Source organism: Cibotium barometz, chromosome 12 (genome assembly GCF_041138505.1).
Source record: "Cibotium barometz isolate CiBa-2024 chromosome 12, ASM4113850v1, whole genome shotgun sequence".
Classification (NCBI taxonomy): domain Eukaryota; kingdom Viridiplantae; phylum Streptophyta; class Polypodiopsida; order Cyatheales; family Cibotiaceae; genus Cibotium; species Cibotium barometz.
Genome location: NC_141057.1, coordinates 54,505,857 through 54,525,276, shown reverse-complemented (window position 1 = coordinate 54,525,276; position 19,420 = coordinate 54,505,857). Strand labels below are relative to the sequence as shown.

Genomic DNA, 19,420 nt, shown 5'->3' with positions numbered 1-19,420 from the left:
ACAAATAAACTACAAATCAAAATCAACTACACATATACTATATGTTTTTCAATGTGTAACCTTCTAACTAACACCAAGCAGTAGTTAGGTGATCCCAATGGCTTAGAATGAATAGATCAACAAAGATAGGCTCTAAGTTAGTCCCAGACAACACTAAATATGTTAAAATCAAGAGCTTACCTTAGCCTCACCGAGCATATGTCGTTGAGCCTTGCATTCAAATCACAAATACAACTTCCAAATGTATATTAAGTAGTCCATCACATCCACACTCCTATTGAGAAAAGCGATACTACGCATAGCACGAAGAGATTTCCAAAAAGTGGATAGACCAAAGATCTTCCATCAACTTAAGGTTTTAGGATCTAGATGGCTAGACCAATTTGTGAAAACCTCCAATTAAGCGCGAGCACTGGCATGAACACACCTAGGATGGGTGTGCTCCTGAGAGTTAATCCCCCACCCAATTTCCAACATAGTATCAGAGCCATCAATTGAAGTGTAACCTCTAAGCCAAGAGAGAAGCCAAGCCAAGTTGAGCCTTTGAGCCAAGAAAATATGAATAAGCTCAACCTTTGAGCTAACAAAAAGCAAACAAGTTAGTACCAAGAGAGAGTTAAGAAAAGTGGAGCCAAGCATAGCACTAGGAGATTTTCACAATATTGATAAACCAAAAATTCTTCATCACCTTAAGGTTTTAAGATCTAGATGACTAGACCAATTTGAGAAAACATCAAATTAAACATGCACTAGCATGAACATAACTAGAATGGATGACCTCCCACCCAATTTTCAACTTGGTTGTCACACCAAAATGTTTCTTATTGATAAGAGGAAAATAGAATACTCTTCACTGGATAAAAACAAATAGAGATGGTCTTTCATGATGTGTTTCTCACATAAGACGAGAGAAGAAGTAGAAGTTAATGAAAGTAAAAAGCTTACAAACTATCATATCTAACATACATCCATCAAGCAAGCAAAATTCAATTCACGTATACAAGCCCCCAAAAAAAACTCTCCAAAATAATAATCAACAATAACTTCTATACAAGTAACTACTTTTCACACTAAACCAACCAAACTTAAAAATGGTAGTCTCCATTGCTAGCCTTAAGAAAATATGTCCATGAAATCTGTAAGCTTTTCCTATTTAGCATTAAACACAAAGCAAGATTGCTTCATATACTCCAGTCTTACAAAAGATTAGTGCAATACGTTGATGAAGTGCACATAAACATTTAACATAATGGCTATCATGAAAGTTTTTTTTTACACCACCGAACTACTAGCACCTTGCGGAGGCTTACGCAACTGACTCTCAAATAAACATCTCACTTCCTTGTAAGAATTGGGCAAGCCGGCGCCTGGTTTTTCATTGATGGGCAAGGGTGATCACACAGGGAATACAGCATTTTCTGTTCAAAAAAAAACAAGTCTCTTTTAGGCGATGGAATAGACACGGAGGGAGAGTGGGATGCCTGGTATAAGGATAGGTCGGTAGGCTAACGGCAGAGGACAACTCTAGGACTTCACGTGCAGGAGCTTGCATCAAAGTGCTGATAAAGGAGAATTTTCTGTCCATAGCTAATGTGCGTCACATGCTGCGACATTTCTAACCTTGGCAAAACAAGTTGCTGTAGTCAATTTAGCATCCTTCAGGACTGCTAGGAGCAAGCTCTAACAGGCTGACTTTTCATTCACCGGCAGGTCTGATATCTGACACAATGGTTGACATTTCTTTAGGTGCTGGGATTCACTCAAGCTTCCGAAGACTGGCAGTCTTTCACTCAAACAGATTCCTCATTCCCAATATTTTCAAAAGAGAAGGGTTTCGGATAAATAGCATGCATCAAAATTCATAAAAAGTGTAGCGCTCAGCTCTTGGCCAGTCATCGGGCACCTTGAGAGAGCATTAGGACCAGACACTGAAAGCCATATCACTTCAGTATGTTCACCTTTCAATGGGGCGAAAACTAGGAATTGCAAGGCTATGGTGGGGGCAAATCCAGCTACATCAAAGGCTGGCAGAAGAGAGTAATGCCAATTTAGTGTGCCACCACATTTAGTTACACTCTTTCATTGTTTCAGTTTGCGTCATGGTTGTAGATAAGAGTTCGTTGAGAACTCGTATCATTGTATCATTGGCCAAGCCTGTCAGCTTTGTAGTTATGAGAACTCGTATCATTGTATCATTGGCCAAGCCTGTCAGCTTTGTAGTTATGACTAAGAATGCAACAAGAGCATGATTCTTCCACAAATATGCACTTCGAATAAATTGCTTGCCAGTTCAACAGCTCAAAGTTAAGCCTCAATAAGCAAGAATGGTGAGCAGGGAGCCACTTGATGGCCCCAATCAATTCTGCATCATCACAAGTGATAACAAGTAACCAATTTTTAGCTGAGATAAGCTTCAAGAGAAAGCTCTCAATAATTAGCCAGAGTTTTGAAAGACTGAGTGTTTATAAAGAAGAAGACTTAGGGGACTCTGCGTAGACTCCACGTGAAGCCCACTCTGCAGCCTTAAAGAGAAATGTTTACTCAATGTCATCGAAATATTCAGAGGGTATAGCAGCTGGGGCTGCAAGGGTTGCAACACATTTAAACTGCAAAAAACAGAGAAAATCCACATTTAAACTGCAAGGGTTGCAACTGCAAAAACAGAGAAAATCCATATGAAAACAACTACCAAAACTTTGACAAAGAATAGGTTTAAGGACTTTGAGTTGGCATACCTTGTGCTGCCTGTACTTTTCTCGGATAGCCGGCAAGGTGCAGTTTGTGGTATTCTTTTGCAACTCATGAATGGCTTTCACACAATCCTTAAGCTCAGAAGGCTTGTAGCCTGAATAGTGTTGTAAAGTTGAATTCTGGTGCATGGGAAGGAAAAAAAAAGGAGTAAGAATTGACACATCTAGCTTCTTTCCCAAGCACTCTGGTCCAGGTAATGTGCCCTCATTCTTAAGCCACCAAAAGAAGATGTCTCATTTTAGGCCATTGAATTTAGTTCTCACCCAAGGATTGCATGTGGGATTAAGAGTCACTTTTGCCATAAAGACAGCAGCTCCAGCGACCATTGATGGCAGGAAATGGAGAAAACCATACTCTAATAGGGTTAACTCAGCAAGGTAATTCCCAAGAAACTCTAGCTGTAAGGTTGGAGTCTGGAGCATCATTCAGCACAAAAGCAGTAAATTTGGGGTCAACATCAGTTACATAATCCCAGTAAATTCGAGGTCAACATCAGTTATGCAGCATTAAAGTTTAAATATACCTTTTGTCCTGCCTGCGCAGCTCGAACAAAGCGCCTGTTCAATAAAATGATGACAAAAGCACCGCTAAAACCATCAACTTTGAAACAGCTTAATCCATAGCAGCATATTGTTGTATCAAAAAGCAAACGTACCGGAGAAAACTCTTGGTTGTTGGTCCTGTTAGCTCAAAATGCAAGTGGTTCAAGACACGTCTTTCCATCTCCAAAACCTAAACATTGAGACAAATTACATGATTCAATAATGAGCCATACTAAGACCTTGATCTTATGATTTAAAGAACAGTCTTATTGAATTGCCTCTTCTCGGTTGTATGTGTTGTCTGTAATGTAACAAAACTCTTCAACTTGAGGGGCACAGATCTCTTCATATTTCCTGATAAAGAAAGAATGGTAACATTCATGTTTAAGCCCAGATAAAGTGAGGGAAAAAGCACAAGAAACCATGATTTTGGGCAGCAGAATGAAAGCTGAAACAGATACATACGATGCTATGAGCATGCATGCAACACCCAGAAGAAAGCTGAAACAGATACATACGATGCTATGAGCATGCATGCAACACCCAGAAGCTGCAACCGCTGTCGTGTTACCAAGTTCCCAGAGAGAAAACGATCAATATAGGAGACCGTCAAGTAAAGAGTATCTGGGACAAGTTTGTACTCCTCTGCCACCTGCAAAAGAAATCCATGTCTAACCAGTCATTTCACACAAAAGGAGGTTGGAGATGAATATACTAACTAAATTGGGTCCTTTAATAAAGAGATCACAAAGGGGCATTAACTGAAGCTTAAAATGACACAAAATTTTGATGTTCATCCACCTCAACAAGCCAATCCACAAGGATTCCCCTCATGCTGGGATTGATATCCTGTTGAACAGCTTCCATGAAATCTGCAATAGGTCTTCGCTTCAACTACAAACAACGCCCCCAGAAATATACGCAATACAGATAAAAACCCTGGTCAGAATTCCCACACCATCTCAAACTTATGAGGAGATAAGAGTTTCGATCCATAAAGCAACCCTAAAACAGAATGTCCTGCACTCACTTCAGCCATACGAAGGAGGTGATAGATGTCAGCAGCATATGCACTACACATTTGCGGGTCTTTGTGGCTATCAATATCCATGTAGTTCTTACTAGACCATCCCTCCCCTTCCATATGGTCCTCAAATAAACCACCTGGAGTAAATTCACAATAGCTTAAAGCAATCTCACCACAGGTAGAGGGAAACCACCCAGAAGCAGGAGAATCGGGTAACATCTAGAAATTGAAGTGGTGATTAATCAAAAATGACAAAGAAGTAAAAGATCTATCCACCTTGCCTAGCCCGGGGTTTGGACTCTTTTGAGATATACAGGCTGTGTTGTGTCTTCCGCTCCAGTGATGCAACTGTCTTGTTTTCATTGTAGCTGGGTTGAAGGGCTTCCAAAGCTTGTGACCCTATATCCACCGAACTCACAGTCGTCTCCATCTCAGGGCACACATTTTCATCATTCTCGGATGTGATAGAGCTGTTTGCCAAGGAGCTCCTCCCAGTGTTTTGTTTTCCCTCATGGAAAGCCTTAACAACAACAGCTTGACTAACTTGGACTTCCTTGACCTGAGCAGCAACAGCTCGTGCTTTGCCATTCACAACAGCAACCTGGACAGCAGCCTGAAAATCAAAATCAGGAAAAGCCTAGAACATCCACTACACATGCAAATTCCAATTTCTAAGATCACAATGCTTGACATTGCACAGTGCAACAACTAGATAGGATTTGACAGTGGATCTCAAACTTTTCTACCCTAGACATTTACAAAATGCAGACTCGGAATGTGTTAAAACATCCATGAATGTACAAACCCTAAACAATTGGGGTACACACCAATGAAACTAGCACAGTGTAACTGCAAGGATATCAAGAATCATCAGTGCAGCTAGCAAACTTACAAACCTAGGGCAAGACTAGAAGAGGCAGATGTCAAGTACACTTTAACTCCAAGCAATGTGCAGGCAGGCATTCATGTGCAGATCTAGATGATGACACAGTCCAAACACCAACCCCTAGATGAAGGACCCCATAAATGTATGGCCCTAGATGACGGCACATTGCACAAGTACACACTTTGATAATTGCACCATACATGTCAAAAGCCTTGCCAGCAAATAAAATCAAAACAGTTTCTACCTGAGATTTTGAGGCTTGGCCAGAGTGGCGAGTAGAAACAGAGTTAGAGTGGTTTGTCAAATTAGCAAGAGCAGCACGTTTCTTGGCATGCTGTGCAGGCGCATTGCTTGCCACTCCTTTGTTACTGTCATCCATGGCTGCACGCTTAGTGGCTGCCTTGGTCTTCCTAAGGTTTTCGTTCTGGCCCCCTGCAGAGGCTAGGGCAGCTGCAGAACGGGTGACAGGCGGTAACACGGGAACTTCCCTTCCTCTCAAACGCCTCATCACTTGCTCGCCATCGCTTCCTGCCATCGCCTTCTGCCCCGACAACCAGATCCACCAAATGGCCCAGCAGCAGTCAGCAAAGCCCTCTTCTGACAATCACAGGAATTGCCTCTACACGCAGCTTCTGCTGAACGCAAACAAGAACGATGCCTGCATCTCCTACAATAAGCAAGATGGGAATGAGATGTAAATCCTAAAGAGACAGAGGCATGAGAGATCAAACCCTAGAAGATGTGGCCACTCTAGCTAACGTACACAATGACAAAATGCAGCAAACCCTAGAGTGCACACTGCACCGAACGGCAGTAGGGAGCAAACTCTGAAAGACAAGATGCCAACACAGTAAGGCATTAGAAAGCAATCCTTGAGCAATGGGACGCAGAAAAGCTAGAATCTGAGATGCGCAGAAAGAGAGTGCGATGCAAGATGGAAAACCATGGGCCAATGCAGCGACCCGCGAGGTTCAGGTATACAGAGAAAGCAGAGTCTGAAAAAGGCGATGCAGCAAACCCTAGAATGCGAGAGAAACTATGGAGGGAAGAAAAACAGAAAGCCAACCCTAGATTAGCCATGACAAATGCATGCTACAACAGAAACAAGAGAAAGGATTAGGCAGAAGGGGCAACCTGAGCAGAGCGGGCTCGCCATAGCCAGTTGTCGAAGAAAAGCTCTGCAGAAGAACAGAACAAGAGGGGGGAGGGGGGGTGATGTATGCAGAAGCCTCTTCGGTAGAACCAAAAGCTAGACAACAGAAGAAGAAAGAGAGAGACGGAGAGAGAGAGAGAGCGCGAGAGCGAGAGAGGGGGGGAGGTAGAGAGAAGCTTGCAGACTGGTGGTAGAGAGAAGAGAGAGAACGGGAGGGGGGGATCCTACAGCGTTTTTGAATTTCCGCCTCCCGCCCGCCACGTGTCTTTCATGCCTGCCCATCGCTACCATCCACTGCGCTCCATCGAACGGCTATCTTGCTTCGATTCTCTAGAGGTTTGGTCGACAGCGGGAAAAGAAATTTTTCAACGCCTTGTTTGAATGCAAATGCCCTTTGAAGTTTGGGTAAGACTCGCTTCATATGTCAAAATTTACACACTCGACGGAAGCCCTAAAATCATTCTAAAATGGTGTCGAGCTCCAATAGGGCAGGCACATAAAATGTTTGGCATGCAAACACGATTGAGAATTTTGGGCTTCACAACTTGAAGGCTACACATGAACATGTTGCCTTATCCGGACAAGGACCTTATGATAATCAAATGATTTTTTGGAAAATATACTTTTAGCCTTAGAAAATTTTCCTTTGGAAAAAGTCCTCTTGCCTTAAGTGGAAGATGTTGATGTTGCACCTTCCCATCAGCTCTCTCTCTCTCTCTCTCTCTCTCTCTCTCTCGCTCTCTTGCACTAAGGGTTTACTACTACTGACCATGCATGACAACATCATATCTTATAATCTCTCTTCCAGTCCTTTGGGTTTAATCTCTCTTCCAGTCCTTTGGGTTTAATCTCTCTTCCAGTCCTTTGGGTTTGGTCCCTGTCCCTAAAACGATACTTCGTACATCACTATCAGTGGGCGTACCAAAGTATCAAATGGACCCAAGTTTAATTTTTGTAAACACCTTGGAGAAAGAAATGAATGGGTACTGCCTGCAATCAATCAAAAGCTGAAATGGCTTACCATGATGAGTGGCTGGGGTTTGAATAACACCAAATTGTTGATTAGGACCTTGATGTTCTACTGCCACATGGATGGTGGCACGCTCTTCTTCAGCCATTTCCAAAGTTGGTTCTTCATTTATAGCATAGGCCGCGCGGGCAACTGCTCCGCGACCTCTGCCACATCCACCACCTCTTGCACCTTGGTATATGGGGGTTCCACGGGCTTGATTTGCTCGACCACTTTGAGGAAGGGATGTTGCTAGCTTGGGGCAGTTGGCCTTAAAGTGTCTTGGCTCGTTGCAATTGAAACACACAAGGGCATCTCTAGAAGAAGCAGCATATGAGCGGGAAACAAAGGAGTTGGTTTGCCAACCTCAGCTAAAGTAGGGAGTACTTTGCTGGGGCTTCTTGTAAGACTGATCCTTAGGGTTTGATTCAAGGTGAGATCTCTTCTGAGCCTTAGCTTTGCCAAACTTCAGCTCCTTCACAAGAGGTTTTGCTCATATGAGAGCATCTTGCAATGTGCTCGGCCTCATTGCTTCGAGGCAGGAATCCAAAGGTTCATTTAAGCCTTGGCAGAAGTGAGCTACTTGTTGGGTGGTGGTCATGGATGGGATATACTTCCGAAGAGTGATAAACTTCGAGTAGTATTCTTCTAGGGTTAAACTGAGCTACTTGAGGCTAAAGAACTCATTCATCTTGATTCATGAGATGGGGGGAGATACCGCTCCTTCATAACTTGCTTGCTGTCATCCCATGTTTGGGAGTGTTCGGTGACTCCCTTGTCACGGCACCATTGCTTCCACCAAAGTTTAGCATCCCCATTGAGGCAAAATCGTGCAAGCATGACTGGTACACCGCTCCAGTACCGGCAGCTGAGAAATAATCATCCATACTTCAGCATCCTTCTCAATTTTTGAATCTTCCCCCTTAAAGAAGGGAGGTTGCATCTGTTTGAGTAGAAGCTTCTTCTCCTGGGTATCTATGTATAGCGCATTGGGGAGAAGAGGCTGATTGTCCTGACTATCATCGCAAGATTAAATTTAGGATCACGAGATTCATACTTTACACTACGCTCATGATTTTAAAAGTAAAACTTTAAAATCACATTATTTCTCAAATATTTACAAGGACAATTACAAAGATTTGAGACTAATATAATTAGTCTTATTCATTCATAAAAGAGAATCCTAGGCTCAACTAAAGCATAAGACTTGAGCGGTCCACATAGGTGAAATATGGGAGTTCCGCCGTGGTTTCTGAGATATGAAAGACTAATGGTAGGGGAGGTAGACTCTGGATTGTGCTGTGTTCCATAACAGCCACTCTGTCAGCAGGTAAGACTTGCATTACTTGGTCGTATACCCAGCGATTCCGTGGTATGCAGTTTCCCTCTATGGTCACATAGTTGTGTCTGGCCTGGGAGTACCCACCATGAACCAAAATAAGCGGACCATCTTTAGTTTCTCAATCCAACGAATCCACTTTAAATCGATGGTGAAGTTCCCAATTCAGTCTGCTCAGATGATAAAGTACCTCGGCCCACAATTCCAAAAGTGATCTCCGACCCATCCTCTTTGGATACAAGAGCGATGAGGGAGCGACAACTTCTTGAGTATCTGCACCATGGTATCGCAGAATTCAAAATTCAAGAGCGACACGCTATCTAGAAGACACAATAAAAGACTATGAATCTTGAGTAAGCCAAGCCTCTCCCTCTTCCTACAATCATTCAATCACCAATTCAAATTGTACTAGTAAGGTATTGTTTAAGTCAACCTTTATTTTAGGTAAAACATACATTCCAACACAACCTTAAATAACGAACTAAGATCGGCTCTAATACCAATTGTAAGGTCCCCCTCATCCTAAGTAGGGGAAACCTTAAGATAGTCTACTAGATCTAACAAGAGAAAAAATTTCCTGCTCGTCGACACTTCGACCATGTAAAGATGCGAAGATACGACTAATAGTAGGTAAGACCTAGTCCTATCCCCTGCAGGGGGAGCGTGGTCTCCTAAATGATTCTTAACATCAAATCACCCATAGAGTGATTGACCTTAACTTGGGCAACCTCTATTCTTGATTCCTAGAAACAACGCTTTTTTCCATATCTATGCAAAGCACAGCCGCCGCTGGCCTAATCCTCTAGAGTAGGGTTGCCTAGGGACCTACTTAACTAATGTAGAGCTTTCAATTAATTCTATTGGAAAGCTACCTGACTAATCGGGTCCACCCGTCCGTCTCGAGGCATTCCATTCTCCCACTTTCCAGCCTCCATTCTCCCACTTTCCAGCCTCCATCCTCCCACTTTCCACCCAACTCACGCATCAATTTTGTTTTCTAATTAGTCCTACCACGCTGTGTGACACATATAAACAAGTTCCTTAATTAATAACCTTACATAGTTTTACTTTAAACAGGATTCAAGCTTTATGCACCTCACAATTGTTTCCACTCACTTCAATTTCTAGAAACTAGTATGTTGTGAGGTACCTCGGGCATTGGAGAAGAGGCCCGGGGAAGAGCATGGCTTGAATCCGCCGTGTCATGAGTGCCTTAGTAAAGCGGTACGGTGGAGGATTAGGTTTGGAGGTGAAGACTTGGCCTCAACCCGTGCCTTGGTTTGAACTAGGTACGGGGGTGAGAAGAGCTTGGCCGGGAGATCGGCAAGCTTCAACGCGCTACACCGACAATCCTCTTGGTTTATGTACATGGCAATGGCGCCTTGATATGGACATCTTATGGGAATTGCAAGGAATTTGTATGCCTTTTGGGGATGCAAGTTGAGGCACATGCTATGTAATGGATGGGAATTGATAAGAGGATTATGGATTTTTGCATTGCTACTTGAGAAAGATTGAGATTTAGCTCCTAAAACAAAGGAGACTATGTCAAAATTTTCTCAAATTTCTGGTCATACATGGACAATTGAAGCTTGTGGAGCATAATTTGCAGACCTTGGGATGCCAATGACGTGCGGAAGGTATTGACATTGGTTTGGGAGCAAACAAGGATCAATTGGGCACAAAAAGGGTCACTTTGGCAAGAATCTGCAGGTTTCCAAAAACCCTAATTCAGTCCCAACCCTTTTGGACTGACTTAAAAGGGACCATATGAGCTCTTAGTGCTTCCTTAGAGCTACCCAACGAGCCCTTAACCTCCGCGTTTCGATATCTCTTTAGGGTAGAATTTAGGGTTTTTGTAGAAACAGTAAACCCTAATTCAGTCTAATTACATAGGCTTGTAGTACTCATCGAGGGCTTCGATTTGAGCTAAAAAGTTTTGCATTTGGATATTCCTAGCTCAAGTTATACCCAAAATACCATTTCAGCCTATAACCCTGTAAACCCTAAAACAGAGAATAATAGCACACTTCATCTCTTACAAGTCTTTGCATAGTGGTCTAGTACACTTCATTAGCTCTCCAACAAGCTTTAGATCACTTCAATCGGACATCCCTACCTCAATTTAGAGCCAAATTTCTAAAACCGAAGGTTTCCATGGGGCCGAAGCCAAAAGGGCGACCAAGGCGCAACACTTTGGCTTCCGAAGAGGTAGAGGATGAAGAGGCAATGATGGAACAAGGAATTTTGGATGCTCCGGAGGATACTCTTGGGCACACTTCAAGAGAAGGGGATACTTTTGGGCATACTTCAAGAGAAGGGAATGAGGAGTTGAATGTCGGAAGTGCCCATAAGCACACCCCACAATCTTCGCATGCTATCCCCATCGATTCGATCATGCAAATGCTAATGGAAATGAATGCTAAGATGGACACGATGGCTACAAGGGTGGAAGTCAATGGTAGGCTTGACACTATGGCTACAAGGATGGAAGTTTTGGAAGAGAGGGTCGCTCGGCCAATGAGCCAACCTTCCTATGATAGTGGTCATGGTGCTTTACATGAAGGCAAGCAATTTGGGACAGCTTTTGAAGGCCATAGGGAAGGCAAGCTACCCATGGTACAAGAGGTTTCTCCCAAGGTAACACATGAGCATTCCACCAAGAATGTCACTTTTGGATTCATGGTGGCGGATGCTAGGAGGCCTTCTATGCGGGAGATGAAGCCTACTACATTCCAAGCGGGTTCTTCTCAATTGGATGGAAAGCAACATGCACCTACATTCAGACATGAGAAGTCAAATTTTGGGGATTCGAGGAGAGTACCTTTGAAACCCAAAGCAAATCAGTTCTCCATGCTTGAAGAGGAGGTGAATGATATGGATGATGTGGTTGAGCTTGATTGGGAACATATGTCATTCATTGAGAGACAAAGAGAAGCTCATGATAAGTGGATGGAAATGCCAAATTTCCTCAAGAGGGAGTACAAGGATTTTGCTCAATTCCTTGGATCTTTTGTGCAAATGCAAAGGCACAAGCCCTCGCACCATCATGAGAATACATCGTCAACCGTGTCAAAGGATGTAAAGGACAAGATTTCACTCTCTAAGTTCAAGGGTGATGGTTCAGCCCCACATGAGTTGGAAGAATGGATGAATAAGTTGGATACATACTTTCAGCTCTATCCGAAGAGTGAAAGGGACAAAGTGCATTTTGCATCCTTGCATTTGGAAGACTATGCACATCAATGGTGGAGACATATGCTCAAGGAAGGAGTTATGCCACATACTTGGGAAGAGCTCAAGCGTGAAATGAATTTGACATTTGTGTCGCCTTTGGTTCTTGACCGATACCATGAAGAATGGTATGAACTCACACAAAAGGGCATGTCGGTTAGGGAGTACATCAAGAGGTTCATGAAGCTCTCTATGTTCGTGGATGGACTCAATGAAGGCATGCGATTGAAGAAGTTTGTGCATGGTCTAGATTCATACATCAAAGCGGATGTCTTTGCACAAAGACCAAGCACTATCAAAGAGGCTATGAGGTTGGCGGAGTTATATGAGCCAAAGTATAAGAGGGTTCAGCCCAATGTACCTTTTTATAAGCCATTTCACACTTCTTCAAATGTGGGGAAAAGTCTACCTTCTTCTACATCCACTTACACTTCCAAATTCCATACATCTTTTGGAAGTGGACAGTCCACAAGTGGAGTTCATAATGATGCTAAGAAGAGCAATGGATTTGTCAAGAAGCCTCCTCAACCATTCAAGAAGACTCAACGGATGGATGATCCTAAGATTGAGGAATTGAGGAGCAAAGGCCTATGTTTTAAATGCAAAGAGAAGTGGTCACCCGTGCACATTTGCAAATCAAAGAAAGTGGTGGCTACTATGATCATTATGGATGAGGATGACGATTCCAAGTCATCTCATGAGGTGGAAGAGTTTGAAGATTGCAGCGAGGAGACACATGAAGAAGACTTGGAGGGTCATTCTTTTGTCAAAGAAGAGGATGAGTTTCCTTTCGACCCCGGTGGAAGGGATCATGCATACATTTTGAGGGACAATATGCTAAAAGATGCAGGAAATGCAGAAAATGCAGCCCATGTATGTTCCATTTCACAAGAGCTTTTGGCGGGTTGCAAGAGTCCGAACACCTTGAGGTTGGTGGGCACCATTAATGGGAGAGTTGCACACATCTTGGTGGATTCAGGGAGTACTCATAGTTTTGTTAACTCCAAATCCCTCAACTCTCTCAAACTATCTCCGACGGAGCTACCCATAACCTTCCAAGTACAAGTGGCAAACGGAGAGAATGAAAAAGCCAATTTGTTTTGCCCTTCAACAAGAGTGAGTTTATCCTCTTCATATGCTTGGGAAGGTGACTTGGTAGTATTGGACATGGGGCCCATTGATGTGATTATGGGATGTGATTGGTTGGCTTCTCTTGGTGATTTTCACATGAACCTTCAACAAGGTGTTATGAGCTTTTCACATGATGGACAGCTTGTGGTATTGGCTGGAAATACACCAAAAGAGCTTTCTTTGATCACTCCAAAGAGACTCAAGAAGGAACTCAAAACTCTTGGTACAATCTATGTGTTGCATGTCACTCAAGAAGGGATGGATAGCAATGGACAGCACATAGACAAGGATATGGCAGCTCTTCTCAAGGATTATGAGGACATTTTCCAAGTGCCAAAGAGTTTGCCACCAAAGAGGGAAATTGACCATGCCATTGTACTTGAGCCGAATGCAAAGGTTGTGAACAAACCTCCTTACCGATTGTCAAAGGTGGAAAGGGAAGAAGTGGCAAAGCAAGTACAAGAATTGCTTTCCATGGGTCTCATTCAACCCTCACAATCGCCGTCTGCATCTCCCGTTCTATTGGTGAAGAAGAAGGATGGTTCCTTTTGTATGTGCATAGATTACCGTGATTTGAATAAGGTAACCATCAAGAATAGATACCCCATACCTCGCATCGATGATCTTCTTGATGAGCTAAAAGGGGCAAAGTTATTCACCAAGATTGACTTGAGATCGGGATACCATCAAATAAGGATGAAGGAGGGTGATGAAGAGAAGACGGCATTTAGGACCGAAAGAGGATTGTTTCATTTCATGGTTATGCCTTTTGGTCTCACGAATGCCCTAGCCACCTTCCAAGCACTCATGAATAGAGTGTTGGCTCCTTTCTTGTTCAAATTTGTACTTGTGTTCTTTGATGACATATTGATCTATAGCAAGAGCAAAGAAGAGCATTTGGTACATGTGAAGCAAGTTTTTGAAGTCATGAGGAAGCATAGATTGTTTGCAAAGGAGACAAAGTGCACTTTCATGGTGAATGAGGTTGAATACCTTGGATGGGAGAAAATGGCATTAGGGCTGATCCAAAGAAGGTGGCATGTGTCAAAGATTGGCCAATCCCTACTAATACAACTCAATTGAGAGGATTTTTGGGTCTATCTTCTTTCTATAGAAGATTTATGGAGCACTATGCATCAATTGCGGCACCTCTTACCGATCTACTTAAGAGGGAAGCTTTCTCTTGGGATGCCATTGCCGACAAGAGTTTCAATGAGCTCAAGGCTTTACTTACATCAGCTCCTATTCTTGTTTGTCCGGATTTCTCAAAGACATTCTATGTGAGAGCAGATGCAAGTGGAAGAGGTCTTGGGGCAGTTTTGTATCAAGAGCATGGTGTCATTGCATTTGAGAGTAGGAAGCTTTCTAAGAAGGAGATGGAATTGCATGTGTATGAACAAGAGATGTTGGCTATACTTCATGCAATCAAGAAATGGCATCACTATCTTTATGGTGCTCATTTCAAGGTGAGAAGTGATCATAGGGTGCTGAAATTTTTCCTCTCTCAACCCAATCTTTCTCCCAAGCAAAAGAGATGGTTGGCTACGCTTCAAGGATATGATTTTGAGATATCTTATACTCCGGGAAAGGACAATGTAGTAGCGGACGCATTGTCTAGAATGTGGGCTTGCACCTTGACATCAATTATAGAAGTGTATAGTGAATGGATAAAAGGGATACAAGAGGAGTATCTTGTCAATGAGAGTGCTGCCCATATTTACAGAAAATTACAGCAAGGAGATGGAGAAGAATTTCCTCATTATAAGCTTCGGAATGGTCTACTATGGCAGAAGGATAAGGTGTATTTGGTTCCAACCTCATCCTAGATTCCCAAGGTGCTTCATGAGATGCATTCTTCACCGCTTTCGGGTCATCTTGGTATTCTCAAGACATTTGACAAAGTGAGCAAAAGCTTCTATTGGAAAGGCATGTGGAGGGATGTCAAGAAGTTTATTTTGGAATGTGTGTCATGCCAAAGGAATAAGGATAGTCACCAATTGCCAAGTGGTTTACTTCATCCTTTGCCTATTCCGGATGGAAAATGGACTCACATTTCCATGGACTTCATCACGGGCTTGCCAAAGACGAAGCATGGATGGGATCAAGTATTTGTGGTGGTGGATAGACTCACCAAATCAGCTCATTTTATTGCTTCCAAGACTACTTATGGGGCCTCTCACATTGCCAAGCAATTTATGGAGCATGTATTCAAGATACATGGTTTGCCACTCAACATAGTTTGTGATAGAGATACCAAGTTCATGGGCACTTTTTGGAGGACATTGTATGAGAACTTGGGGACTCAAATCACTCCTTCTATAGCCTATCACCCTCAAACAGATGGGCAAACGGAGTGCACAAACAAATGGCTCGAAGTGTACTTGAGACACTATTGTCATGACATGCAAGCATCATGGGATGAATGGCTTTACCTTGCTGAATTTTGTCATAATTCAAGCAAGCATTTAAGTATTGGGATGTCACCTTTCGAGGCTCTTTATGGGTATCAAGTGCATGTGCCATCTATTGCCTTCCATGAGGATAAAATGGTTAATCCTTTAGCCAAGGAAGAGTTGGAAAGGATGAGACAGCTTCTTCAATTATGCAAGGATAATATGAAAAAGGCACAAGAAGTCATGAAGGCAAATGCAAATGAGCATAGACGCAAAATGGAGTTCAAGGAAGGTGATTATGTGTTGCTCAAGCTTCCTAAGAGCCATCACAATATTCTCAAAGGGTCTTCCAATTCCAAGTTGGCACATAGATACTATGGACCATATTTGGTAGTCAAGAAAGTGGGTGTCTTGGCTTATAAGCTTGACCTACCTCCTTCTACAAGGATTCATAATGTGTTTCATGTATCCAACCTTAAGAGGTTTGTGGGCTCTCTTCCTCAAGAGATTGAAGAGTTACCACCGATGGATGAAGAAGGGGAGATTATCTATGAGCCGGAGAGGATTGTGGACAAGAGGACAAGGGTTTTGAGGAACCGGAACATTGATGAATTCCTTGTGAAATGGAAGCGCTTGCCCATAGATGAGGCTACTTGGCAATCAATGGAGTATGTTCAACAACATGGTTTACTTGATGGAAGTATTCCTTGATCAAGTGGCATGATTATTATGTGAAGAATGGGCATATCACGAGGTTTTATGTGTGCTGTAATTTCTGGACAGCTTTGGTTGGATCTATTGTTGGGGTTACCAATCTATTCCAACACACTTGGAAGATCATTTGGTTTGATGACAAATATGTGGGACCCTTTTGAGTGCGACTATGCATCATTTATAGCTCATTTTTATGGAGGTTTCATGAAGAATTTCAAGGGAAGCTTCATCGACAACATGGCTGCCATAACAATCCTACATGCTATTTTTGGAGGAGTTTGCCGGCTTCACTACATTTGGTTTCCCTATTCCAAATGTATTCGAGGCGCATTTTTGAAGACCTCTCTACTTTCCATGGGTTTACATTGAGATTGCGATTCAATTGTAAATATCTTGTATGATTTTGAGGACAAAATCTTTGGGAAGGGATGGTTTGTCATGAACCATAGAGCTTGATTTCCACATGTACATAGGGGCCCATGGGCAAAAGGAGATAGTGACTATAAATAGGGCTTGGGGTACTTTGGTAGGGCCTTTTGACACTTTTACTAACTATAATAGAGTTTAGGCACCATAGCGACAAACTATTGAGGCAACAGCCCAAGAGGTATACAGATATCATGCTCAACGAGTGCAGATATGGGTAACATGCTAGGATGACAACTCCGTCGTTATGCCACTAGCATGGTTGATGAGATTATGGGGTGATATGATGCCAATGGTTTACAGGTTATGTGATAGCCACTTTGTGGTACTTGAGTTATGGCATATTTATAGTGCTAGGATCCTCATGTAGTCGGGTTCACACTCTAGACACCAACCTTTGTATGTTACAATAGGAGAGTACTTTCCCTTATAGTATGTACTCTTATCTTTATGTTATGGTTGTAGAGAATAGAAGAAAATCTAGGCATCCATCTCTCTTGTGTGCTTGTCTACTCTTGTGTATGTGTGTTTGCTCTTGTAAAGAGCTCAAGCTTACCCTCTAGCTTGCATTCTTCTCAAGAGACATGATGGCTTACATATAGGAGAGTACTTTCCCTTATAGTATGTACTCTTATCTTTATGTTATGGTTGTAGAGAATAGAAGAAAATCTAGGCATCCATCTCTCTTGTGTGCTTGTCTACTCTTATGTATGTGTGTTTGCTCTTGTAAAGAGGTCAAGCTTACCCTCTCCCTTGCATTCTTCTCAAGAGACATGATGGCTTACATATATCTATTAGTGACTTTTTTTGGCCTTCAAGGCCCAGCTCTCAACCCACATGAGAGATAGCCTACATGAGATCCACCGAGATAGACTGACGGGCTAGATGCCCCCCTGAGTGAGCACCCCATGATGCAGATTCTTCGAGAGAGAGCACATGTCCTCTAGAGAGCAAGACATCCCCAAAGACCCATACTTTCTACCCAGTAGCTCGAAATCTAGGACTTGCTTTAGCACAACAAACAAAGACACTCCCACAAGTAGTGAGCACCATATATGTAAGAGAACACAATAGCAAAAGTAGGATCTTCATAATACAAAGCACATAATTGCAAAATGAAGTGGAGAATAAACAATCTTAATGCTTGTAAATTTTGATTTGAAATTAATGGGGCTATCTACCCACCTATGTGCTCCAGGCAAGGAGCTTTAAATAGGTGACCTAGATAGACTTTAGACAAAGGATGTCTTGCTTACAAGAGTGCATAGCAAGAGTCTAAAGGATGAGAAGATGACGGCCACAACAAATGAAGCAAGGCAAGAGCAGCCATGCATACTTTTGTGGTAAGAAAGAAGGTAGCCTTTAGCAGTGGGTAAGAGGTGGAATCCTTGACTACAAAATAAGAAGAACTCATGGTAGCTCATCACGTGGGGTACCTAGCTCGAGACAAGAGTCTCAAAATGGTTGTATAGTGATGTGCGTAAGTTGTGCACAAGAAAGATAAATTGCTGTACAGAACATGTTAACAAAAAAGGATTGACGAAAAAAGTGGTTTGATAATAATCTTTAAGGGTAAGGGAAATCAATGAGGGAGACTTTCTACTTAATGAAAAAATTCAGCACCTATCTTGGTATGCCCGAATTTCTCCAAGCCTTTACTATTAGAGCGGATGCACATGGAAAGGAGATGGGGATGCATATGTATGACCAAGAGATGATTGCTATTTTGCATGCAATCAAGAAATGACATCACTATCTTTACAAAAGCAAGTTTTATATGCAAAGTGACCATAAGGTTCTTCAATTCTTCCTATCATAATCAAATCTCTCACCCAAGCAAAGAACATGGCTGGCTACCTTTCAACAATACGATTTTGAGATCACGTATACGAAGGGACAAGAAAATGTGGTGGCGGATTCACTTTCTAGAATGTGGGCATGTTCATTATTGGCCATCACAGAAGTGCATAACAATTGGATTGAGGAGATTCAAGAGGAATATATGCTTGATGATGAGGCTTCACATATAGTGCATAAATTACAGCATGGTTTTTGTGATGATCTACCTCATTTTCGGTTACAAAATGGTATCCTCTATCACAAGGAAAGGGTGTATCTTGTACCCCACTCATCATTCAAGAAAAAGGTCATGGATGAGATACATTCTACTCCTATGGCAAGGAAAGGGTGTATCTTGTACCCCACTCATCATTCAAGAAAAAGGTCATGGATGAGATACATTCTACTCCTATGGCAAGACATTTGGGTTTGTTCAAAACCTATGATGCCATAAGAAAGAGCTTTCATTAGAAAGGCCAATGGAGGGAAGTCAAAAAGTATGTTGCTAAGTGTATGCCTTGTCAACTCAACAAACAAGGATGTGTTAATCCCATTTTGGATTAACAAACATGATCCTCCAATTGAGAACATTAATAAGTGTCATAAAACGGCACTATAAAGGTTGTACATTATGAGATATTGGCCACCCAAGGCCTAGTTAAGTAAGTTTTGGACGCCCAAGTGTGAATAAGGGCCGAATGTATATGTGTGAATAAGAGCCGAATGTATATAAGGCATTTTCTCATAATGAAAAGACACAATCCCCTTTGTGCTATAGAGAGATCTTACTTGTGTCTTGAGAGAGAGAGAGAGAGAGAGAGAGAGAGAGAGAGAGAGAGAGCATTCTAGCATTATTCCTCTTTTATGCTTGTGTGGGAGAGTGAGAGAGAGAGATTGCCTTATGTGACGGTGCGAACGACTCTATGGGTGACAACATGGAGGTGGAGCTTGGAGGCCTCAAGGGACTCAAGTTCAA

At 42.4% G+C, this 19,420-nt stretch overlaps 1 protein-coding gene across 3 annotated transcripts; it reads right to left on the bottom strand.

Annotated features, from left to right (window-relative positions):
- Positions 1 to 2,258: 2,258 nt before the first annotated feature.
- Positions 2,259 to 6,476, bottom strand: LOC147633594 (cyclin-A1-4-like). 3 transcript variants are annotated; one of them, XM_086806714.1, is made up of 12 exons: positions 6,341 to 6,476; positions 5,451 to 5,864; positions 4,597 to 4,933; positions 4,324 to 4,457; positions 4,095 to 4,187; positions 3,812 to 3,945; positions 3,572 to 3,647; positions 3,407 to 3,483; positions 3,275 to 3,308; positions 3,015 to 3,164; positions 2,736 to 2,870; positions 2,259 to 2,606 (listed from the first exon to the last, which is right to left on the bottom strand). In XM_086806714.1, the coding sequence occupies exons 2-12, from the start codon at positions 5,739 to 5,741 to the stop codon at positions 2,538 to 2,540; spliced, it is 1,530 nt and encodes a 509-aa protein (XP_086662840.1). In that variant the 5' UTR covers positions 5,742 to 5,864; positions 6,341 to 6,476; the 3' UTR covers positions 2,259 to 2,537. The 3 variants fall into 3 exon arrangements, with proteins under 3 accessions (XP_086662840.1, XP_086662841.1, XP_086662839.1); XM_086806715.1 differs by having other exon boundaries at positions 4,597 to 4,921; XM_086806713.1 differs by having other exon boundaries at positions 5,451 to 5,873; positions 6,341 to 6,475.
- Positions 6,477 to 19,420: the final 12,944 nt, after the last annotated feature.

What these genes read in the sequence shown, in the direction of transcription:
- LOC147633594 (XM_086806714.1), bottom strand. Translation starts at nt 5,741, where the DNA reads ATGGCAGGAAGCGATGGCGAGCAAGTGATGAGGCGTTTGAGAGGAAGG. An exon ending in GCATGCATGCTCATAGCATC is followed by an intron (nt 3,648 to 3,811) that starts GTATGTATCTGT and finishes TTTCTTTATCAG; the next exon opens with GAAATATGAAGAGATCTGTG. An exon ending in ACAACCAAGAGTTTTCTCCG is followed by an intron (nt 3,309 to 3,406) that starts GTACGTTTGCTT and finishes TTTATTGAACAG; the next exon opens with GCGCTTTGTTCGAGCTGCGC.